This window comes from Gambusia affinis, linkage group LG02, assembly GCF_019740435.1.
Source record: "Gambusia affinis linkage group LG02, SWU_Gaff_1.0, whole genome shotgun sequence".
Taxonomy (NCBI): domain Eukaryota; kingdom Metazoa; phylum Chordata; class Actinopteri; order Cyprinodontiformes; family Poeciliidae; genus Gambusia; species Gambusia affinis.
In genome coordinates, this window is record NC_057869.1 from 33,271,840 (window position 1) to 33,296,564 (window position 24,725).

Sequence of the window (24,725 nt, forward strand, 5' to 3'; positions counted from 1 at the left end):
ATCAAAAGAGGAGGATACAGAGGACAGCCTTGGAAACCGGTAACCACTGGTTACAGATAGCAAAGAGGAGAACTTTTGGGTCAGAGTGACGCAGGTCCCTTGTCATGACCTTTATCCCAAGTGAGGTCATCACCTTTTCCACTTTCTGCTCATCTCTGCTCACACAAACATAAAAGACATTTTCACATGATACCATCCAGGAGCATTGGAGGCAAAAAGGTTCAGCTGACCTATTTGACTACTCTTCTATTTCAATAAAACAGGTATATTAAAAATAGCAATCTGTCCCAAACTATATGCCCCTTACCTGGAGGAATTGCACCTCCAACAAAGTGTTGGTATTTATCATTTAGAATGCGCTGCTTTTACTTTTGGTTAAAAGTAATTGGAAAAAAAGCACTCTCAGTGGGGAACATGCGCTTAAGACACGTCTTACCAAGAGCATTAATAGGGAGGAATAGAGTTTATTCCATTTCCAAAACTCAGTCTAAAAAAATGTAAAAGACAAATAATTGTCTGCGGCCAACCTCATGAATAGCTGAATACTACAGTGATAGATGGTATAAGTACAACTTGTTCGTCTATATAAAAGGTTTATATCATGCTTAATGATTAAATCAAAAATTTATGTCTCAAGCTTTTTCCAAAACAATAGATGTGAAAAACCTTTTAGACTGCTTTTCACAATTGCAATATGTGTCCAACACTTCTGTGGCAAGAAAGGTACATAGATAAAATGACACAAGACGTTTTTCGTCAAATACTGGCAAGAAGAAAAAAGTAAACAAACAAACAAATAAATAAATAATGACAAATACCTTGGTCAGGCAATGCCAATTTTGAGCAGCAGGATAACCTAATAATTCCAGCACATCATCATGTTGTGGCATTGTGCCGTTATGGCTCGATGCTCTGGGTCTAAAGCCCAGGAAAGGTGCTGCAGATTACAGTATTTTGTCTACTGCATGTTCCACAAATTGTGTGTGCTTGTATGAAACACATTAATTTTGTACAAAAGCAGTTTAGTGCTCCTCAAACCCTTGGGCTTTCTCATCAACTTGTCTGTGGTTACCTGCAAATAACTTTATGGACCTAGTATGCAAGTGCCACAGCTTGGGGCAAACTGACTGAAAAGCCCTGCCCCCTTTAGTTCTCAGCCGTACAAGTGGAACAACAAGAGATTCAGAGTTTGGGGATGAAGGCCGCGAGCAGCTCAGAATTTAGCTAAAGCTGACAAATAGAATCAAGAGCCTGGCCATTTAAACCTCAATACGCAAGTACAAGAACTTTGAAGCCAGATGTATGACTCATTCAAAAATATTTTTTTCTCATTTTCTTTGTCTTAATGTTGACTGATAAAGCTGGAGGTTCACTCTACCTGAGTTACAGTTCTGCAACGGGGGCAGCAATCATGTCCACTGTGGACATGTCTCTGGCCTCGTGCTTTTTAAAACAAACCTGACCTCACTGTATTTTCCTACAGTGAGGAAAATAAGTATTTGAACATCCTGTGACTTTACAAATTTTCCCACTTCGAAATGATGGAGGGGTCTAAAATTTTCATTTTAGGTACATGACATACTCTAAAAGAATCTGGGAATCACAATGCCTAATTTTTAAAATAATTTATTTGTGTGTTCCTGGTTCAAATAAGTCTTCGAACACTTGTGAAAATCAATGTTAATATTTGGTACAGTAGCCTTTGTTTGCAATTACAGAGGTCAATCGTTTCCTGTAGTTTTTCACCAGGTTTGCACTGCAGCAGGCATTTTGGCCCATTCCTTCACACAGATCTTTTCTAGATCAGCCAGGATTCTGGGCTGTCTCTGGTGACTTTCAACAACTCTTTGATCTTACCCATGTTAGTAGTTGGAGTCTTACTGATTGTGTGGGGTGGACAAGAGTCTTTATTCAGTTACGACCTCAAATAGGTGCTTCTAGTTTAGAGCAATAAGTGGAGTGGAGGTGAACCTTTTAGAGGAGGACTAACATGTCTTTGAGGGCCAGAATTTTGCTGATTGGCAGGTGTTCAAATACTTATTTACAGAAGTGACACAAATAAATTATTTAAAAAAAAATCATGCATTATGATTTCAGGATTTTTTCTAGTTCATGTCTCTCACAGTGGACATGCACCAAAGATGAAAATTTCAGACCCCTCCATGATTTCAAAGTGGGAGAATTTGATTACTTAGGTTTAGGCCTGTTGCACTAAACAATAAATCAATTAATCGCACGATAAATTAAAATGATCAACGTCATTTTAATCATCAGCTTTATCGTCTCTTCCAGCCTTTTTCTTTTTCTGTTGACACTGAATTAAAAAAGGTTCAACTCCGCTGCTCTCCACTGACCCTCCCTTCCTCATTTCCTCAGTGTAATGTCCAGTTCACACTACACCATCTTAGAGCTGTCGGCCGATTATCGGCCCATTTTCAAAACCTCAGAGATCACACATTAGCCGACAGAAATCCTAGGTATAACGGTTCCATCGGGTTCCATCAGGCCGTGTGGTGTCCAACAATGGGCACAAAATAATGGCTACAAGTCCAGTGAACTCATTTTAAAACCAGGCATTAATCAATGCTTTACTACAATCTACCTGCAATGCATGTGTCTCTAGTGTCAGCGTAACGTCCTGACTGAATGAAAATCATTAGAACCTATTTATTTCACGTTAACGAAGAACAGCTGAAAAGTTACCGGGTTCATCAACTGGTAGCAATTTGGCTCCAACTCCTCCCCTCATCATTTCTATATTCTTTACACCAAATGTTTTATAAACATTAAAGTAGTTTCCACATATCATCTCCAATGTTCGCTGGACTTCGGGTTGCGCCGTGTCAGCTGTTTGGGATTCCCCTCTGTAATTTCCCCTCAGAAAACACGGAGGAGGGGCGTGCCGTAGTGGCGTAGGAGTTAGCGCAACCCATGTTTGGAGGTTTTGAGTCCTCGAAGCGGCTTTCGCGGGTTCAACTCCCGGACCGTCAATATTTGCTGCATGTCTTCCTCCCCTCCTTCCCCCTTTCCTGTCAGCCTACTTTAATACAAGGGACACTAGAGTCCACAAAAAGACCCCCTGGAGGGGAAAAAAATAAAAAATAAACTAAAAAAATCCGTGCTTTCTGATTGGCTGCGTTAACGCTCCCAGTCAGAAAAAACTCCTGATTTAGATCAAGTGGCCACAACGATCTACGGTAACACACTACAGGATGATCACAAGAGACAATCTTAGAACATCAACGTTCTCAGATTGTCTTAAGGATAAAATGTAGGAGTGAACTAACGTGTAGTGTGAACTATTGCATCAGGTAGTCGATGTTCCATCTTCTCTATTTAAATCTAATGATTACTGAAGGGCAATATGGTTTACAGACTTCATAATCTGAACTCTTTTGGTTGAATCCAGTATTTATTTACACTTTGGTGTTTTTATTCAAGTACATTTTTGTTAATGGAGACTGAGAATCCATTTTATTTTTGTTTTTTGTTGTTTAGTTTATTTTATCAGTTCCAGTGTTAAATGTTCTTTTGAAAATAAAGTGTATCTATCTTTGGCAGGAAATCACATGTATTATTATGTCATTTCCATTAAATCAACGTAAAAAGGTCTTCAAACAATATTATTGTCTATCGCAATAGTTTGTGAGACAATTATACGCTCAGCAGAATTTGTTATCGTAACAGACCTACTTAGGTTGTTCAAATACTTATTTTCCTCACTGTATTTCTTTGGATAAAATTCCTATGGTGTCATTGCCAACAGCTGGAATCTGGCATTTAACTCACCTTCTAATGACGACTGCATCATACAAACTCCAAATGTTATCCAGCACAAGTTGCACAAACAACGGCTTCTTTCCTTTGGTCTGCAGAAAAACACAAGAGCAAGTCTGACTGGAAGAAAGATTGCAGAACTAAACTGAGGATCTAGGACAGGGGTGGGCACTCCTGGTCCTAGAGGGCCGGTGTCCTGCAACGTTTAGATGTATCTCTATTTCAACACACCTGAGTCAAATAATGAGGTCATTAGCAGGACTCTGGAGAACCTGACTGCACTTGGGAGGTGATTCAGCTGCTGGATTCAGGTGTGTTGGACCAGGGAGACTCTAAGAGCTGCAGGAGTGCCCACCCCTGATCTAGGACAACAATGACTTATCAATAGGACTTCAAGCTGGAATTTTCTAATGCTCATTACTCAGGTAAGTTCTGACTAATTTTAAAACCATGTTGACAATAAAATGCATTAATAGTGTAGCAAGAACATAAAAAACCATACTGAAGAATTTACACTACCTGAGCGCCTTTCATGATTCTCTGAATTTTTGTGTTGAGATAGAAATCTCCCCACAAGGTTTTCAGCAGCACCTCGATCCTGATCCCCATCTTCTGACTGTACATGTGGGCAAAATGCTGAATGCTGCAAAACACAAACAATAGGCATCATCAGGATTAGTGATATCTGATCAACATTTTACCTTATTTCATTAAGATAAACAATAAAGTGAAAAAAGGTTTGACCATTAAACTACAACAAGATTTTTGAAATAGAACATTCCAGCAGCACTTTAGATTTTTACATTTCCTTTAACATATCAAACATTAAGAGTTCCTCAACACAACAGAGTCCTAATCTCGGATCAGGATCCGAGATTAGGATCTGCTGAAACTGTGGCCTGTTGGTCATGAAGACAGAGAAACTTTACATGTTTCCTTAATTTTCATAAATACTCATCGAATGCAGAACGTTATGTGACTGTAATTTTGCTAACAAGTTTTGTCAATACATAGTATAACAAGTCTCTTTGAGGACATTCATTAACTCAGTGGTTCCCAAAGTGTGGGGCGCGTCCCCTTGTGGGGATGCAGTGCCAGTACAGGAATAAAGAAAAAAACCACTCAGGGAGCTGTTCATGTTTTGATCCCATTTTGCACAGAGGCTTTTTTAAAATGTAATGATGATAGCAAAGTTGAATATTGTTACAAATAAAACAAAGAAATATGTTTGAAATAACACTGACAGCAAATAACACTCTTCTACAGTATACATAAAAGAAAAAGTTACACAGTTAGTTTTTCACTGTAAAGATGATTTGTAGTTTGTTTTGTTGCAACCTGAAGTGTGAAATAAACTTCAGAGGAGTTTGAAAACAAAATATGTGTATAGATTTATGTCTGGTTGAACGATGTGTGTGCCCATTTGATTTTTTTTTTTTTGGTCTTTTTTGGGGGGATTTTATTGCAATTCATAGGGGGGCCCAGAAGAAAATCTTTAGGAACCACTGCATTAATTAGATGTTACCCAAATTGAAATTGATCAGGGTTTCCCCCAGTGTATTATAAGCTTGTTGGGCCATAAGGCTTTACTTGCCCCCTTCCAATAACATAATTATTTATCTATATTTAAAAAATGTATTGTCAACTTAAAAAACAAAAAAAGTAAGTAAAACAAATGGCTGGATGTCTGTCCTACCACCGGGCTGAGCCAGTTTTCTGGGTGAGACCCTGAATAAGTTTGACTCTCCTGCTTTATGTGATCTACAGAGACTATATGCAAGGAGAACTCAGCCTCCCAGTTCTAGCTGTTAAGAAGTGTTGGATAAATACTTGTGCTATATGTGATTTCATGAAAATAAAAGATTTTGGTCCAAAATTATGCTACAATAAAATATACATTTATTTGCAGGATCTTTGCAAATCTCTAACCAGGGTACCCAGGACACTGAGGGAAACAAAATGAACTGAATATTTTTATGCTTCAGAATGACCTGACCTGAAGCCCCATCCATCTATGGCGCTGGCAAACACCACATTTCCTTGGTCAGGAGAAAAGTAGAGGTGAGAGTCATCAGCATCCTCTAGTCCAGCACTCCAGTCATAAACCTGATCTCCACTTGGGTCCTTGTCCCTGTTCACCTCCTCCTTCAACTTCTCTGCTCGCTCTTCCAGCACTTTAGACGTGAAAAGAGACCCTGTGACAGCATTGACCTACAGAGAACAAAGATGATAATACATAGTCTTCATCCACCGAATGAACAAGGCTGGTCTTAAAGATTTAAGTTTCTGACCTGCTCCAGGATCTTCTGCAGGTGTGTGTATGCTTCCAGAGCGGTGAGCTTCAGCTCCATAATGAGCCTGTCCATCTTATTAATGACCAGAACAGGCCTGATGTTCTCCAGCCAGGCCTGTCGGAGGACAACCTGGGTCTAAACACAACACATGTTGACTAACTGCAACATTCTCTTTAGTCAGGAATGTTTAGTGCACAAAGAGTGGAACAGGCTTACCTGTGGACACACACCCTCAACAGCATCTACAACCACAATGGCCCCATCACACAGCCGCACCGCTGTGGAAACCTCAGAGGAGAAGTCGACATGACCAGGAGAGTCGATCAGATTTAGAAGGTACTCCTGGTTGCCTGGGCACACACGGGACACCAAACCCATTTAGAAACCCATTTGATGAATATTGTCCATATTCATCAGCAGCTGACGGAAAATGATTAAACGTGACCCATTGGTGGCTGCTTGCCACAACTGAATGTCAGAATGTTGTCAAAGCTAGATTTTGAAAACACAGCCATGAAAGTCTTTATTCAGTATGTGAAATTAAAACCTTTCAGCAGTTTTTGTTTGGTCAGTGAAGTAAAAAGTTCTGGATCTTTTTATCATCTCCATTAAAGTTGCTATAAGTTCTTTAAAGTATGACCTTTGAACTTCCAATATACACTCACCGGCCACTTCATTAGGTACACCTTGGACTCCCTTTTGCTTTCAGAACGGCCTTAATCATTGTTGGCCTAGATTCAACGAGGTACTGGAAACATTCCTCAAAGAGACTGATCCATATTGACATGAAAGCACCACACAGTTGCGACACATTTGTTGACTGTTCATCCATGATGCAAATCTCCTGTTCCACCACATCCATCCATCCATCCATCCATCCATTATCTGAACACCCGTCTTCCCTAATGGGGTCGGGAGGGTGGCTGGTGTCTATCTCCAGCTGAGTCCTGGGTGAGAGGCGGGGTCACCCTGGACAGGTCGCCAGTCTGTCGCAGGGCAACACAAAGACTTACAAGACAAACAATCATTCACACACACACTCACACCTAGGGAGAATTTAGAGAAATCAATTAACCTGACAGTCATGTTTTTGGACTGTGGGAGGAAGCTGGAGAACCTGGAGAGAACCCACCATGCACAGGGAGAACATGCAAACTCCATGCAGAAAGACCCCGGGCCGGGAATCGAACCCAGGACCTTCTTGCTGCAAGGCAACAGCTCTACCAACTGCGCCACTGTGCAGCCCCTTCCACCACATCCACCACAACAAATCTGGAGCAGCTGATTAGCATTTCAAAACCTTCTATAACACCTGAACTTTGACCCTAAATCCCAGAAAAATGGAAAAGAGGCTTCATGGAAGCAGAGACAGAGGAGGATGTTCAGACGATCATGATGATCAAAGACCATATCCCTGACTTCAACATCTCTTGGACTGACTGCCACTGGACATCTTTCTTGTCCACAGCATCAAAATCTACAATGACACTTTGAAGATACTTGGATGATATGAGTTATAGCCCTGTTTAACTTTCCTTAGGGAAAATAAAGGATTTGATTTTTGAAATGAATTAAATTCCAGTCAATATTTAGTATCTGCTCCTCTTACTGCCATCCCAGCAAGCCTCAGTCAGGCTCATCTGGACAGACGCTGCACTTTTCCTCCATTCTTTTTGCTAAACTGCTCCAGCTCTGTTGTGTTGGCGTAGGGGAAGATCTCCTGCAAACAGGTGTGGACTTTGACTGGGTCACTCCACAGTCTCCACCTTGTCTTCAGCCATCCGTGTGCAGTTTTAGCTGGACACTGAATCATCGTCTCTGAATCTGTAGTTTTCAGGCAGACAGAAACAAACTGTCCTCCAGGATTTCGCTGCTTTCATTTGACCTCCTACTTTTAAAAACCTTCCAGGACCTGCTGCTGAGAGGCATCCACACAAGTTTCATAAAGGGGATGGTGTGTTTTAGGTGATGTGCATTGTTCGTGGCATCTTCACCTGATGCCCAAAAGGACCACAGATCTTTCTTCCTCTTGACCATGCAGTCTCTTTCCTCATGCCTTTTGGTAAGCTCTAGTTGAGTCCAGATCCGAGTTTTTTTTCTCAATGCCTCTCTCCCTTAAAGCTTCAACTGGTGAAGAACCAGAACAACACTACAGAGTCTCTCCATTTCAGTTGTGGAAGATTGTAACTCCTTCAGTGTTGTCATGGTGACCTGGTGTCCTCTCTGACTAGTCTCCTTCTTTATGGTCATTCAGGTTGAGAGAGCCAGTGATGGGCAGTAACGCATTACTGTAATCCAATTCCTTTTTTCAAGTAACAAGTATGGAATTACAATTGCAAAACAAAAGTAACTAAGTAAAATAATAAAAAAAATAAGTAAACAGTAAACTATATTACTTGGGGAAGTAATTAGTAACTAATTACTATTTACAAGTAACTTGACCAACACCAGTGTTGACGGTCAGATCTAGGCAGATATATGGATCACATTCCTTCCATGTCTTGATGATGAAGTTAACTGTGAACTCCAGGGGATGTTCAGGGCCTTAGAGATTTCTTTGCATCCATCTCCTGACTTATACTTTTCAATAACCTTTTCTCGGATTGGTTGGAGTGTCTTTCAGTATGCTGTAATGGTAGTCAGGAATAATGATGAATCAATGAAATCATTTATTTTAAGTTACATATTTTATTTAATTGGTACTATTTGGTTAAGATCAGTTCCACATTGAAGGGATTTTTTTGGACTGTTTTTGTCAAAAACAAATGTTGGTCATGACTGATTTGTAAAAGCAATAAAAAGGGTAAAACATCCATAGAGAGTGCGGGTAACTCACTAAAATAGACAAAGTAATTTATAAGAAAACACAGAGTATCCTCAAATTACACAGGCGGGACTTACTGAGGCATTTAAGGTAAACACTGCACCACTGAGGAAACTGTGCTGTGAAGCGCTGCAGTACCTGTGCTGTAATGTAGAGAGATGGCACTGGACTTCATGGTGATTCCTCTAACCTGTTCATCCTCCCTGCTGTCCAGATATCTCAGCTGGAAAACCAGCACAACAACCACAGAGCTCAGTGGCACAGAAAGCAACAATAACTGGTGTGATGGAGCAGGTTCCTACTGCTCCAGCTTACCTTCCCAGCCAGTCGACTTGATATGATCCCATTATTCGCCACCAGACAGTCAGCCAGAGTGGTTTTACCTGACAAGATAACCACAGGATTTTACAGTTTTTCAATTCAGTTTGTTAAACCAATGTAAGCTGTACAGGTACAGCAAAAATAAATTAGAATATCTGGAAAAAATTCTAGATGACCTACTAATTTCAGAAAGTATAGCTCCTAATATATACAGTAGATTTGAAATATTTTAAGAATTTATTTGATATCATTTTGAACATTGAATATTACATTAGAATAAAATAATTATTAAAAAACATGTCAGCATTCTGAAAAATATGCTCATTTCTTTGAACTGAATGCTTGGTTGGGGCTCCTTTTGATTGATTTGCTGCATCAATGAAGCATAGCAAGGAGGCAATCTGCTCCATGTTCTACTGATGTGTTCTGGTTGCTTTACTAACTGCCTCCAGTTCATCTGCCTTGTTGGGTCAGGTGTCTGATTTTCCTTTGGACTATTGTCCATGGATTATTATCCATAGATTCTGAAATTTATGTCAAGCTAGCTTCCACACTATGATCATTGAAGCAGCTTATGCTGCCTTTGGCAGAGTGGGTCTGTACCAAGTTCTGCTGGAAAATAAAATCAGCATCTTTCTGGTCCTCTGACTGCCACAAACAGGCAAGGTGGGTGAAGTGTCTTGCTCAAGGGCTCAATGACCGAGGCAGGTGGAATGGGGATTGAACCAGCAAACTTGGACTTCTAGCATCTTAGATGCTCTGAAAGAATTGTACATTTGTACCAGTAAGAAAAAACAAGTCTCTGAATGAACCTGGACAAGAAGCAGCAGGAAACACTTAAAACATGTTGGGTAGTGAGCCATGAGAAGCATCTCTGGGCTTCTCAGAGGACACCACTATGATCTAAAACTGTATGCTGATCACACTGTCCTGCAGCTATCAATTCATCTCCTTTAAAAACATTTCCAGAATTTAAAAAACGTGTGTTAAACATTAATTATGCATGCCTATATGCAGATTTTCTGTTGACAACACTTCTGTGTTGAAGCAAAGCAAATCTTTAAAAACTCATAGTGGTATCTGAAGTGAGAAACTAGGAATTCCCACCAGAAATAGGTTGACTTCCCACATTTTACAGGAAAAAAATATCTTAATGTCAATGTTTCCCTCTGATCTTAAATACAGCAAAATTATTTACAGCAGAGCAGCAAACTTCATTTTAAAACCCACGGATACTGTAAATCACATTGCTTTAAGATTCATCCATGGAGTTAAATGTACATACAGCTTTTCCAAACAGATTATTTTGGATACTTACATTAATTTGCTTTGCACACAGAAACCAAATTTTTTCACAAAAACTAAAAACCAGAGTCAAAATTATTAGCCCATCTGATGCCAATAGTCAATTGTGATCCAGGATGCAATCATTTATTGGAGTTTGCAAAACGTCTCTGAGGAATGAGCTGAGAAATCCCAGCTCATTCTTCTTTGGTCAATTTTCCAAGTTCCTCCAGTCTTCTGGCATGAACTCTGGTCTTCATGTACCTTAAGAATTTTCAATGGGATTCACATAAGGACTGTTCGGGCCAGTCGATAATGTTCACCTTAGTTTTCTGTCTAAACTTAATTGTTTTGTTTTTCACACGATGCTTTCTCAAGTGACAGCTCAAACCCTTAATGATGAGTTTATACTGTGTAAAGCACAACCCTTAGTTTTACCTTGATTGATTGATGACAAGCTGTCATAAACAGGCTGTGAACTTACCGTGATCAACATGTGCCAGGATGCACAGATTTCTGATGTTAGCCGGGTTTCGCTGCAAGGTTTTGATCTTATCCAGGCCGGTGACTACCATCGCGATCGCCTGGATAAAGCACAACGGCTGTCACTGAGCAGCACAATGGGTCTAACTAACACATTGAGTCAGATCTCCTGAAGGTGAACAGAACAGTTAACACCTAGAGTGTCTCGGACCTGCTAACACTGGTTTAGCATATTGCAAACTTCTTATAGAAAGAAACAACAGATCTAAATAATTTAAATTTGAAGTTCTCACTTAAAACGGTCATCGTCTCCTGGGGTACTAGATTCGCTTAAACATAGTAAGAGTGACACCATAAAAACATTAGAAACTCACGGAAGAAGCATGCGGTGTTCGTGATTCACTGGATTTTAGATTAACTGGTTGCTAAACGTCAAGGTGGTTAACGTATTGCCTGATCAAAATACATTGTAGCTAAATAAAGCTCTTGCAATACGTTGTTGCCGAATTTATTAGTTCGTGTAAAACATATTGTCAGATTTATTCAGTTTCAGAATAATACAAAAACACCGAGTCAAGAACGAATAATCTGCCTGGAATGCATTGGCGAATACAAGAAGTTACACCTCCCTGCAGCAAGCAGTAAGGGGCGGGAAAGGACCTTTTTTTGTTGTTGTTGCTTTATTAGAAAGCATCTTTATTTACAAATACAAAGAAAAACTAGAAAGTGTGAACAATAAGAGTAGGATTAAATTTAAATAATAAGAATATAAAAATCAATAAAAAACTGAATTTTAACAAGGCAGACTGGATTAAATTTAAATACTTGAGTCAAATAAACTTAGCAAAAGTAGATATGAGAATGGATATAAATGAGGCAAATTTAAAAATTTGTAAGATAATCACAGAAGCAGCAGATAACTATAAAGAAACCATGGTGTAAAAATTATAAGAAAAGGGTACTATGGTGGACAGATGAATGTAAAAAACCAATAAACTTAAGAAATAAAGCATTTAAGGTATTTAAACATACGGTAATCCAGTTTATGTAGCACAATAGGGAAATAAACAAAAATAGAAAAAATTTGGAAAATAAAAGAATGAATGGCATAAAGAGAGTGTTTGAATATCATATTAAAAATAGATAATAGAAATATAATAAAAGATGTAGATAAAGTTGAAATATTGGCAACAACATTTATTAAAACTCACAGTTGAAATAAGATTAGTGAAGAGGGCAGAAAAGGAAGAGAAAAGACAAAAATTAAATAGAAAGAGTTATTAGAGTGTTGAAAAAAACAAATAATTTGTTGAATGTTGAGTTTACAAAAAACGAATTGAATTATGCACTTAAGAGCATAAAAAATACAGCACCAGGTAAAGATCAAATTTGGTATAGAATGATAGGACAACTCAGTGAAAAATTGAAAGATATACCATTCCAATTATATAATAGAAATTTGGAATTACAGATGAACTGGAAGGAATCAATTATAGTACCAATAGCTAAACCAGGAAAAGACAATTCAAACCCAGAAAACTACAGACCAATAGCTTTTACATCAAATCTATGTAAATGGAAAAAATGATTAATAATAGACTAGTATATAATTTAAATATTAAAGGATATATGTCAAAATATCAAAGTGGTTTTTGAAAAGGGAGAAGTATTATGATCTTACGCTCTGTCTAAAGCATGAAATTAGAAGAGCACAAGAAAATAAAGAGTAGTGGCAATATTTATTGATATAGAAAAAGCATATGATATGATGCTGGTTGAGGAATTATTAAATTAATTATTAAATGGGCATTAAAGGGAAAATATTTAAATGGATGAAATATTTTTTTAACAAATAGAAAAATACAAGTTAGAATTGGTAAAGTGATCTCAGGAAAATATAAAGTAGAAAATGGAACTCCACAGGGGAGTATTATAAGTATGTTATTGTTCTCAATTATGATAAATGATGTATTTAAAGATATTGGAAAACAAATGGGATATTCACTTTTTGCAAATGATGGAGCTGTTTGGAAAAGAGGGAAGATGTAGGTTTCATTGTAAAGAAATTACAAGAGGTTATTATTGAAATAGAGAAATGGGCGTTGCCATGGGGATTTAAGTTTTCAGTTGAAAAAGCAAAAGTAATTATTTTATTCAGGAAAAAATAAACAAGGAAATAAAATGGAAATTATATAATCAAGAATTAGAGCAAGTAAAGAGTATAAATTTTTTAGGACTATGGTTTGATGGAAAACTAAAATGGAATACATATTCAAAACGTTGTTAATAAATGCAAGAAAATTTTAAATATTTTGAGATGCTTGGCTGGCAGTGACTGGGGAGCAGATAGAAATCACTAAAACAGATTTACACAGGAATGATAAGATCTAACATGGACTTTGGTTGTATAGTGTACAATTCAGCAGCTAAAACACATCTGGTTAAATTAGACATTATCCAACATCAGGCATTAAGATTATGGAGCATTTAAAACCACATCTACAGCAGCAATAGAAATAGAAATGGGAGAAATGCTGTTAGACTTAAGAAGAACAAAACTAGAAATGAATTATTGGTTAAATTTACAAGGCAATAACTTTGATCATCCAACTTGGGAAATTTTAAATCCATGTTGGGAAAAAGAGCAACCCTGATGTTAGGGTTAGTCATGTGTAATTTTAGATTAACCCTAACCCTGGCTTATTAGAACCGCAGCAAAAAGCCAAACACGCCACAATGAAATGAATCAAAATGTCTCTAAAGCATCGGGGGACTGACAGGGGCCACCGGGGGATTCCAGGTAGATTCCAGGTAGATGCGCATCGCAGCGGCTGTTCATGCAGGGCCGGCCCAAGGTAATATGGGGGCTTAGACAGAACCCCCCCTCCCTCCGGAACCGTCCTATTAAGAACCTCAGCATCACTAACATGTTTAAATATTGATAAGGTGAATCTGTGAGAGGGAGACCAGGTTTATTGGCAGAGTTTAAAATCAATCACTGATTATTGGTTATTTGCTATGATGTATTTGTGAACAAACCTAATTGAAAGACAAAGATTACATCATATTGTAGCCATGGTAACAACAATCAAACTATCAAGATAATACTTTAAACTTTTACAAAGTAAACTTCCTAATTAAATCCTAAATGTACTACTTATTTTTCTCAGCTGAATGCATTAAATAAAATATAATAACATTTTCATTCTCTATAAATAATGCTACAGGTTTAGATCTATGGTCTGTGTTACAATTAAACCATTTCTAGGGGCCCCTGAGTGTCTGGAGGCCCCTGAATGTTTGGAGGCCCCTAAATGGCCCCTACCAGCAGCTACTGAGTTTTCTTTGTCTTGATATTCCAGTCTTATAATTCTAGGTCTCAAAGGTGCTAACATCAAACTATTATATAGAGTTAACCCCTTTGAGCTCTTTAGATCTATAAATCACTCTGCATCCAGGTTGTTCTAGAAGTTAAATAGATATCATGGGGGCTTAATTAGTAAAATGGCAGCAAATTAGCTTATTTCATAACTTTATAACCAGAGACTTTCTCTCCTCTGGTCTGTTTAACAGCTACAGTCTCAGATCAACTCAGCCCTCCAGGACTGTCAGCAGCAGAAACAGAAACTTTATACCTGTTGGGGAAATTTTAGATTATATTTACTTTGGATTTCCCCATGTGATGGCAATGATGTAGTAGGATCCAGTTAGATTGTTGATTAATATGGGTTGTTGATATGTTGTTGTACAGTGTTTTTGTTCAATGTGCCCCTTTTTAAATTTGAGCCCCTGCCCCTCCAAAGGTCTCTGCACGGCCCTGGGAGGCTTTATGTTTCACATTTAGCACACACAGAAAAACATTTAAGACTTGAATCTAAATCTGCTTGTTGCTGTTCTAACATGACATGCTAGAAAATGTAGTTCTGATCCTGATTGAAACAAAACAAAATAAATGAAGTAAAACTTAACACTAAAAATCTAATTAGATGAACTGAATGGGAGAACTGTGAGGATTTCAACTTGTTTCTCTCATCTAAGCCGCACTTTGTCTGCTCTTCAAGTGTTTCCAGGTGTCTGTGTGGTGTCATGGGAAAACTGTAACATGACAGCAGAGGCTTTGACCCATAGCTGCCAGAACACAAACACTTCAGTGGACATTTGGCCAACATCCTGCTGACTTAAGCTTATTTTAAATGGGTTTTTCAGTTCAAGCTGTTCAGCTGCATTTCTGTGAAGGAGCATCTCAGTGAATCAGAATATAACTAAAAAGTTAAAACTGTTTTAGAAACTGGCTTGAATTGGCATACATGTATGGATTACATACATGTAAACACTCAGAATATATAAGCATATTCTGAGTGTTTCGTCATGTTTTGCTTTTTTTTTTTTTTTTTTTTTTTATTTGGCTGTTAAATTCAGAAGTTAGCTTCTCATATTCAATGAGAAAAGTCATTTACTTATTTATTATTACAGAAATATTGTTTTGCGTCCTACACAGTCACGTAGGCTGTGTTCATTAGTCACGTGCACCTTCCATGAGGACAGTAAGCAACAGCAGGTCATTCCAAATAGCAGTGGCCTGTACGGGGCTCTATATCTAAGCATAAATAAAATTTGATAGAAGAAGAAAAGTGAGGTAATTGAAAGGTGCACAAGCAATAGAGATATGATTTGGTGATTTTGGGGAACAGTAGAGAGCTACAGAATAAGTTGTGAAGTTTCCACAATCAGTTTTCTGAGGGAGGAGGGTGAGAGATTGCACCATGTGTTTTTGTTTGTCAGCTGTTGAAATTCAAGTAAACATGCTAATAATATACATTAAATAAAAACCTAAATAAAAAAAAAAAAAGTATCTAGCAAGCTAACATTAAGCTGATGTGCTATCTTACTAAATATAATTAATTGAGTAAACTGGTAAATAGTCAAGCAGAACGTTACCGACCTCAGCTCTGAAACAAACTGCTGCTGTGTAATATTAGCATGTATTACATTCAAAACTCCACATAACCATCCATAAGCAGTAGTACAGCTAGCACATTAGCATAACTTAAAATGGTTCAATGAAACTAGTAAGGAAAAATATTGATCAATGTGAAGCACTAAATGTTGCAACTTGCTATCCAAAGTCATGTAAAATGTTTTCAATAGAAATGCAACAAATTTAAACATCCAGTAAAATAACAAAAAAATAAGAATATTTGTGAAATAGGTCAGGTCAGAAATTGGTTTCATGTGATGTTGGAGAGTAAGGATAGCTTTGCAGGGGGGGAAAAAAATAAAGAAGCTAAAAAAGTACAGTTATTCAATTCACTGAATCAAACCTTTCAGCATGGCATGAAGGCACAGATTATAGTCCAAAAACTGAATCCAACATGGCAGATCCGCAGTGGGTCAACAGCTGATTGCTTATATTTTATGACCATCAACTATTTGCCATGCCTGAGTTAAGGAAATCTGTTACTCTTTTACAACCAAAATCCTGAACTAACTTTTTCTAACATGAACAAAAAGCTATCCAACAAATTTATGCAGCAACAGATTCCTTCAAAACTGTCACTGAGCTCTGCAGACGAGAGGCATGTCCACCGGTGAGAAACTGAAGCAGGAAGTCTGTACGTTGACAAACAAGGCACTTTATTACCAAGCCCAGAAGATGGACCAATACATTTACATAAAGAGTCAATAGATGCTTCAGCCTCCAAGTGATTACTGTGAAATAAATCTGTAAATAACAGCACTTATTCCGTAAAAAAAAAAAAACAAGAAAAAAAGAGCTGTACAGCTCTAAGCAGAATGTGCTCACAGTCTCAAATCTACTAGTTTGTGTGACAGCACACTGCATAGAGATTCAGCCAGACGGACCAATTGTGTCCCATTTTTAACATCCTGCCCTGATCTGTTGCGGTGCTGCTCCAAAGACTTTAAACCGGATCCCAGATGTTTGTCAGCTCAGTCTGAGTCTCACGACCCGAGCAGTAAACCAGGTCAGATAATTCAGAGTCACGCTTTGAGACTTGTGTGTGATCAGGATCATCAGGGGTCCATCTCCTCCATCATGGGGGGCAGGTGAATCCCTGGACACGAATCTCTGTCTTACAGTTTGAACATCAGCTGCTCTTTTTCCTGAGAAAGATTCTAGTTTACTGCCATCTGTCTCTCTAGGGCCACCTTCAGGTCCTGCTGCTCCTTTGAAAACTGCCTAGAAAACAGATGAAGGAAAATTAACAAGCGTTTTAAAAAATGTTTGGTTGATTTCTGATCATTTTTGCACAAAGCCTATTTTGATAAACTTCTCCTTGATAAGATTATTAACTTCACTATTTTTTATTAGAAAAATTGAAACTCATCTGTTATAAATTCTTTACAAGTATTACTAAAGAAAATCCAAAATGTGTGTCCTCAAAATGTTACACAAAACTAATAAGAAAATATATTTAATACATAAATGTTATGTTAAGACAGACACAACAAAAATTAAGGTTACCAATATGAAACCGTGATTATTTCGTTGCTTGTACTTGTGACAGTGCAATGACAATAAAGTTGAATTCTATTAACTGATGAGACAAAACGCTGGACCAAGCCACGTCACGTCCAATCGCCTTCCAAGGCCCAGCTGAAAAGGACCTCCATCCATGGCGTCTTCCGCATCCCAACCGCGCTCAACCCTCCTCCACCCCTCCACCTTCCCTCGCCCGGATCCTCAAGCTCGCATCCTTCTCCGACCTCCACCACCAGGGTCGGGTCCCGGGGGGATGACATTCCTATCCTACATCGGGAATGCTCATCCGAGCTTATTGCAATTCACAGCTTGATGACCACAGCCGGGGCCCGAGCGCCAAAGAACTTTAAATTCATGTCTGTCAATAAACCTTTTTAATCGCTGTTCATTTTCTCTGTCTGAGTCTCTCCAGATTGAAGTAGTTACAGTTTTATAAATCTTTGAACCTACCAGTTCATCCATCCGCTCCAGCTTCCTGCTTTGCTCCTGCACACGCTCACCCTTCATCTCAATCCCAAATAGCAAAGACTCCTGCTCAGCCTCCCAGTATGCACCTGGGCTCCCATGTTCCTGAACAATGTTGAAGAATTTTTATGTAAAAACTTCAAAATTTTGTACTTTATTTTCTGAAGCCGTTTTCAAAACTACCTGAATATTTCTTTGCAAATTCTTTTTTAAGGTTGAATCTTCGACTCTCGTCTTCAAATCGTTGTAGGCTTGCAGCTCAGCCGCTAATTGCTGAAGTTTGGCCTTCAGGTAGAGCACAATTACAAACACAAGTAGAGAAAGTTAGTAAAAATAGACAAGATTTTATGTAATAATACACAGTCATCTTCAGAAACAATTTGCTGTCCTGCTACTTTAGCTGGCCAGGTGGGTGTTATAATTCAGTCACAACAAATCTCCCTAAAAATTATGATGAATTAGTTCATATTCATATGTGAATCAAGGTTTCCACTGTTGAGCTATTCTTAGTGGTGATCTTATACAGAATACCAACCGCATTCCTGACTGATTCAAAATCTTGGCCTTCCCTTTTTTATTTTATTCCTTTAATAATTAAAAAAATTTTATTAATGAGAAAATAAAAAACAATGTTCCATGTCAATCTTATTTTCCAGAGTTGACATTCACTTACAAAACAAATAAGAATTCATACTTAAGATAGATTAATTTCAATTTAAAAGCCTCATGATTTTATTTAATCTTTGAAAATTACTGATACTGCATTATCAGTATGATACACTATTTTGTCTCATATTCGGACATTTAGCTTTACCAAGACCTCAATATCAGAGAGGCTTTATGCCTTTTATATTAAGAGTTACCTTAAGGATCTCTTCCTCTGCCTGAAATATTTTTGTAAGATCACTTTCCTGCTGTTCATGTTTGGTCTGCAGCTCTGCAAAACACAACAAGATGTTTATTTTCAGCAACATCACATGATAAAACTACACCATGTGACGTGGTGTGGGAAAAGAAAAAAACTCCAAGCAGGAACATTTCAGATAGAAATTTGAAGGGTGCCAATGCAGCAACTCTGAAAGTCCAAAATCAACTTCCTTTTGTTTATTCCACAAAAAATGTAACTTATGTAATGATAAATTTATGTAAGAATGAATATACTGCCAAGTAATGTTAGAGAGCCTGGTTTCTATGGTGATTCTCCCTTTTTTAGGTAGCGGGGGTGGGGGGGCATGTATCATCACTTTATCAGACAAGAAGAGAGAATAAAAGTCATGCCTCAAACAGTCCCTGCCTGAAAACTACAAATTATAAGAAACATATTTCTTAACCAAGGATGGAAAAACCTTCAGGCAGCGACACGCTTACATATTTATCTCTAACGCTGCTCCAGGTGACAGCAGCTGAGACCTGAAGGGTCTTAAAAAGACAAGTCAATCTCAGTTTGGAAAGAAAGTCAGAGTTGAAATAAAGTTGAGGAAAACTAGAGTTTGGGATTAAGTACTCTGCATTGTGGGACAGAAAATAAACCAAAGCATGAGAGGCAACAGACAAAACATCTTTGAGTCAATGCATCGGCTTTCCACTTAAAGATTAAACAGTGGATACGAAAGTCGTGTCTGAATATTTCAAATGATTAAAAACTGTGACATTACTCTTGGATGAATATGTCATGGTCAAATGAAAAAAAAAAATCAACTGTGATTGTATAGAACTGTAAAAAATTTACATTTATGCAAAGAAGCTCAACTTCCTCTGTCCTGTTTAAAGGTTAATTGCTGTTTCTCCTGTGATGTGTGGTCCAAAGGAGGCTGTGCTTTTTTCAGTGGTTTGACTAAAGTTTAATTATGGTCCACAAAGAAAATGTTGATGCATGTTTTGCCTTATTTATCGTATTTGTTTTTTCTTTTTACTGCTGTGTGATGAGTAATGATCCAGAAGTAGTGACAGAAATGGAAGAATGACAAACAGGAACTTTGGAGGAATTCTCATGCATTCCTACACAAGACAATTAAAAAACCCCCACAAAAAACATCCACCCACAGAAGACCTTCACAAAGTATTCCCAAAAAATGTGAACCGACAGGCCAGACGTGAAAAATCCACCCAGAGAGAAATGCAAACGGAAAGCAGGCCTCTCGTGTTCTTCTATGGCTGATTTACTTTTGCGTTCATCCAGAACGTTCAGATCAGTCTCTGTTCCCACCTGCAGAACCGGAGATGAGTCAGTTCCACGACAGAATGAAAGACAGGAGCAAAAAGAGTAGAAAATTGCAAGTTGTACTATGAAACTGCACAGCAGAAGGTGTCTAAACATATTTTAAAGTGATCTGGATTAATAGTTATTTTTCATTCAACTTTTTGCTAGAAGGGTTATTTAAAATCTTGAGAAAAGTGGACAAATTAAGTGGCAAAACATAAAATAGATCCAGTAATTACAGCTGAATGGGGGGGAGGTTTTTGTCAGAGTCTGAGCGAGGACGCAGGCAGATAGTACAACATGGCTGACAACATAAATCACATGCAGAGTAACTAACCAAAGTCCTGGCTGCTAACTCAGAAGATCTCATGACTTAAGCTGCAGGATTCCAGCAGCTTCTGATTATGGAGGCTGACTACAGCCTCTGAGCAGAGTCAAGAGCTCCCAACTTATCTTCTTGCATACAAAACAATCCCATGAAAGGCCAAACTGAAAACTGTGACAGTCATGACAGGATTAGAGAAGCAGAAGTCACTACAATAGTCGAATTGAAAAGGATCTTTTAAATTCAGGAAAAAGCCAACATGCTGAAAGAAGGAACAAAGATGCATTAGTTCTTCCTAGTATAAATTGTAAAAAGATCTAAAATAAAAGCGTTGTAATGCAAAATAACCTTTACCTGACCATGAAAAATATAGCGCTGAGAAAAAATAATCATCTCCTAAAATACTTGTGCTTTTACTTTTTTTTTTCTCAACACTTGAATGTTTCATTTCAAGAAAAAATATTTTATATGAGACAAACATAAAGTGAATAATAAATACAAAGCGCAGTTAACAAATGGTTGTTCCATATAAAGATCTAACTAGCTTAGCCCAGTGCAGAAAGTAATTGCCTCCAGTACCTGGTAGCTGGTTGAGCAATACTTGGCTGCAACAACATCCATCAAACATTTGTGATAACTGTCCGTAAGTTTTTTAAATCAATGTGGAAGAAAGTCACACCACCTTCTATGCAGAGTTTTGGGGCATTAATTAGATTCACATCCAGACTTTAAATAGATCCCTCATTTTGATTTTTCTAGAGGCACTTTTGAGAGACCAAAACTTTCAGAAAGTTTAGATTTTCTCTGATCAATCCACAGAATAGTTTTCTGAATTTTGGGGGTGAGGGCTCATAAAGATGATTATTTTTTAGAAGCCTGAGACAGGGTCTTGTGTTTTGGGGGAAAAGGGTGTGTGGAGAGGGGCTCAATCATGGTTTTGGCCCTGGAACTTTCCCAGAGGAGCCATTTTTATCCAGTTTGTTTCTTGTTAAATCTCCCACTGTGACTGAGACTTGCAGTGCTTTAGATGTTCCGGTTGTTCTGAGACCACCTGTAATAAGTCGTCACTCGCTAGCTAGCTAATGAACTATCTAGCTACCAACGGGGCTGATTACATCTGTTATCCAATTGTAGACAATGACTTGATGGTCCAGAAGGCATAGAAATGACTTTCCTTTTTCAGACTGAAAATCTCACACCACACAATGTTGTTTTGTCAGCTGTTCTTCATTTCCTTTCATTGAGGCATGATGTATTCCTACATTTATTTAAGCATGTTGTCAGACAGGTTCTGTTTAAGATGTTCTGATTCAACAGGTCTGTAGGAGCCATATATACATTTTTGGAGCTTAATACAAAATCTTATTTTGTGTTTAGGTAAGTTTAATTTTTTACTCTGCTATTTGAAAAAGATAAGCATCTGTAATTGTATTGTGGTTAAGCTTATGTCGTGCTGCCTTTTGATTGGATATTGACTAATTGGTTCTCACTAAAACCAGGAAGATAGAGCACATAACACCAGTTTTAAAGTCTCTCCACTGGCTCCCTGTAGCTCAAAGAATAGACTTTAAAATATTGTTGTTAGTTTATAAATCACTGAATGGTTTAGCACCACAATACATTAAAGATCTGCTGTTGTATCAACCTTCCAGAACCTCTCAGGTCTTCTGGTTCGGCTCTGCATCCCCAGAACCGGAACCAAACGAGGAGAAGCAGCATTCAGCATCTATGCACCACAAATCTGGAACAAACTTCCAGAAAACTGTAAAACAGCTGAAACACTGACTTCCTTTAAATCTCAACTAAAAACCCACTAGTTTAGAGTTGTATTTGAAACGTAATCAATTACAAATTTATTGACGGAATCCAACTTGATGTTCTGTTTTGATTGTTGATTCTATGTTGCATTGTGTTTTTGTGTTTGATTTTATGTAAAGCACTTTGAAATGCCTTGCTGCTGAAATGTGCTATACTAATAAAAATTGATTTGACTTAGGAAATAAGAAAGTACTTGCTCATTGTAGAAGTCTGGCACCTTGAGAGTAACACAGTCTTTTGACCGTCACTTTCTATTTATTTTGAATCTGTTTGTCATTTTTATTTTCTTCTAAAAGTTCAGTAAAGACTTAGAGATGACCGTCGGATTCAAGACCTCTTTTTTCTTTTTTTTAGAAGAAACGTGTCGCGTACGAAAGAGCTTTGAGGGGCTGGACTAGTGAGAGCTTGCCACACATACAAGGTCTAACAATTAGCCAGTATTTTCAGTATAAATCAGTATTTTCTCACCTTATCAAGGAGGAACAGAACAAGTGCCTCAGCAGCTCCACCCTCTCTGAACTCCCATTGGCTGAGAGCACTTCCTTTAAAATCTTTACTTGCTGCTCAAAACGCTCCAGCTGCCTCTCAAGACCAACGGTGAGGTCACTCGATGAATGGTCACCTGCGAGGAAACAACCCAGCAAGAAAGAGAAAAAGTAAGCAAAGCTACTACCTTGTTCCCATGCACAGTTTATACACAGTCCTTACAGGATTAGAGAACAACTAGCCCACTTTAAACAAAAAAAATGTTTGTAAAATTAAGACATTATAAACACAAACATATGAAAACAGTGGAACTTCAGTTTGAAATTGTTGAATGAAATAACTTCCACATACTAAACCAGTTTATCAAACATTATTCATGATTTTTGTACAATCGAGTTCAACCATGAAATTATCTGTTAAGATAGAAATATTGCTATATTTAGGTTAAAGCTAACATTAAAAGTCATTATAAACTTGCAAACAACCACACACACACACACAAAATGCCATATTCCAAACTTTCAACACCACTCTTCAAAAGAATACAGACAACACCATCTAAATCATGTTCACTTGTGAGTTGAACTTAAAGGTATTTTCATTTATATCTTTTCTTTTACAGGAAGGCCAGACTGAAATGCATGCTTGTCTGAATTTTGAGAAAATCTTCTATTAGCTTCACCAACTGGTATGTTTGTTTCCTAAAGGTTTACTGTGTTCTTTTGGCTTTAGGATAAATCCTACAGTCTGTAAGCATTCAGCACGTCCGGTTAAGTGTGTTATTCTCAGTCTTTCAGACTAAAACCAGTCTGTTAGACTGAACACATGGTCTTTTCAAAATCTGTGATGACTGTGAAATGGTAAATAGTAAGGAGCTTGGTACTTGTATAGCACCTGATCAACTCCAGAGGACCCCAAAGTGCTTCACAACACAGTCATTCACCTGAATGATCTGTGTGTGTTTATGTGTTTAAAGTCATGTCCCTTCATGTTCATAATGAAATCAATTACAGTTAGGATCCCTTCCTGAGTGTTGTTGGGCTGAGCTGTTGGAAAAGTTGATGACTGATATGTAGGATGATAACTAGGCTTATGTAAAAACTTGATGTTTTTTTGTATAGTTTTTCTGCAAATGATGGGTAGCTTCTGCTAAAGTTTATAGTTCTGCTTCAAGAAAGCTGATGTATAATAAATTATATGCATGTCTTAATGTCTGATCTTGTCCTTCCTCTCTTATTCTGTAAATGGCACATTTATCACAAGTATTTCTGTAGTTACACTTAGCCAGGTGACACATTACAGATTTTCAGTGTGTGCAGAACGGAGAAGAAGCCTGCTATCATCAGGTGAAGGAAGGCAGATGGATCGGGGCGGCTTGGATCAGCAGAAACAGCCATCAGTGGAAAACAAGGTGTTTGATTGACAGCCGGACAGATGGGGAACTCTGCCCTCATCTGTGAGTTCTGGTTTCCACTGGGTCTGTGGGTCAGCCGCGTTGGGAGGGTCACAAAAGAGATCGGCTGTTCTATGTGCAGCGGTTCTGGCCAGTGGTTGTTTGCATCTGCAGGCTGCATCACAGCGACACCTGGTGGTGAGCGAGGCGCATAGAGTGGACCGCAGGTTCCAGATGTGGTGGAGGCAAACCAAAGGGTTCCTCCTCCGGGTTCTAGCTGCCTTGATTCCAACTGGAGAACAAGTTCACCTTGGACTGAGGACATTTTTTAACTATTGTACAGATTCTAGCAAAAGAGAACAGAACTTTTTATTCCTTTGGTCTCTGCTGGGAATAAAAGTTGTTTAAATCTAATTGGTCTCTGTGTTCAGACTCACTGGTTCTCCTTGTTCTCTTTGAACCTGTTGGCGACATCAGGCCACATTAGCCTGGTGTCTACGTATGTACAATCCATCCATCCATTTCCTGTTCACCCTTGTCCCTAATGGGGTCG

The 24,725-nt window shown here is 38.2% G+C and overlaps 1 protein-coding gene and 2 long non-coding RNA genes across 9 annotated transcripts in view; 1 reads left to right on the forward strand and 2 right to left on the reverse strand.

Annotated features, from left to right (window-relative positions):
* efl1 (elongation factor like GTPase 1) overlaps positions 1-11,582 on the reverse strand; it is a 34,994-nt gene extending 23,412 nt beyond the window's left edge. For 4 of the 6 annotated variants that reach the window (XM_044144326.1, XM_044144316.1, XM_044144306.1 and 1 more), the window contains exons 1-10: positions 11,358-11,582; positions 10,985-11,084; positions 9,211-9,278; positions 9,034-9,118; positions 6,288-6,421; positions 6,069-6,206; positions 5,774-5,988; positions 4,297-4,420; positions 3,790-3,869; positions 19-155 (exon numbers count right to left, since the gene is read on the reverse strand). In XM_044144326.1, coding sequence (XP_044000261.1) covers positions 19-155; positions 3,790-3,869; positions 4,297-4,420; positions 5,774-5,988; positions 6,069-6,206; positions 6,288-6,421; positions 9,034-9,118; positions 9,211-9,278; positions 10,985-11,075 — 1,072 coding nt within the window. In that variant the 5' untranslated portion in view covers positions 11,076-11,084; positions 11,358-11,582. Of the gene's footprint in view, positions 1-18; positions 156-3,789; positions 3,870-4,296; positions 4,421-5,773; positions 5,989-6,068; positions 6,207-6,287; positions 6,422-9,033; positions 9,119-9,210; positions 9,279-10,984; positions 11,085-11,276 lie in introns of all 6 variants that reach the window. The other 2 variants (XM_044144290.1, XM_044144335.1) reach the window with 2 other exon arrangements.
* LOC122846999 lies at positions 4,101-6,385 on the forward strand. 2 transcript variants are annotated; one of them, XR_006373305.1, is made up of 3 exons: positions 4,101-4,202; positions 5,687-6,089; positions 6,249-6,385. It is a non-coding gene; the product is annotated as an uncharacterized LOC122846999 (long non-coding RNA). The 2 variants fall into 2 exon arrangements; XR_006373306.1 differs by having other exon boundaries at positions 5,763-6,089.
* A 5,101-nt stretch (positions 11,583-16,683) lies between the features above and the next one.
* On the reverse strand, positions 16,684-22,909 carry LOC122844899. The gene is made up of 5 exons (XR_006372953.1): positions 22,762-22,909; positions 18,814-18,887; positions 18,134-18,235; positions 17,936-18,055; positions 16,684-17,182 (listed from the first exon to the last, which is right to left on the reverse strand). It is a non-coding gene; the product is annotated as an uncharacterized LOC122844899 (long non-coding RNA).
* Positions 22,910-24,725: the final 1,816 nt, after the last annotated feature.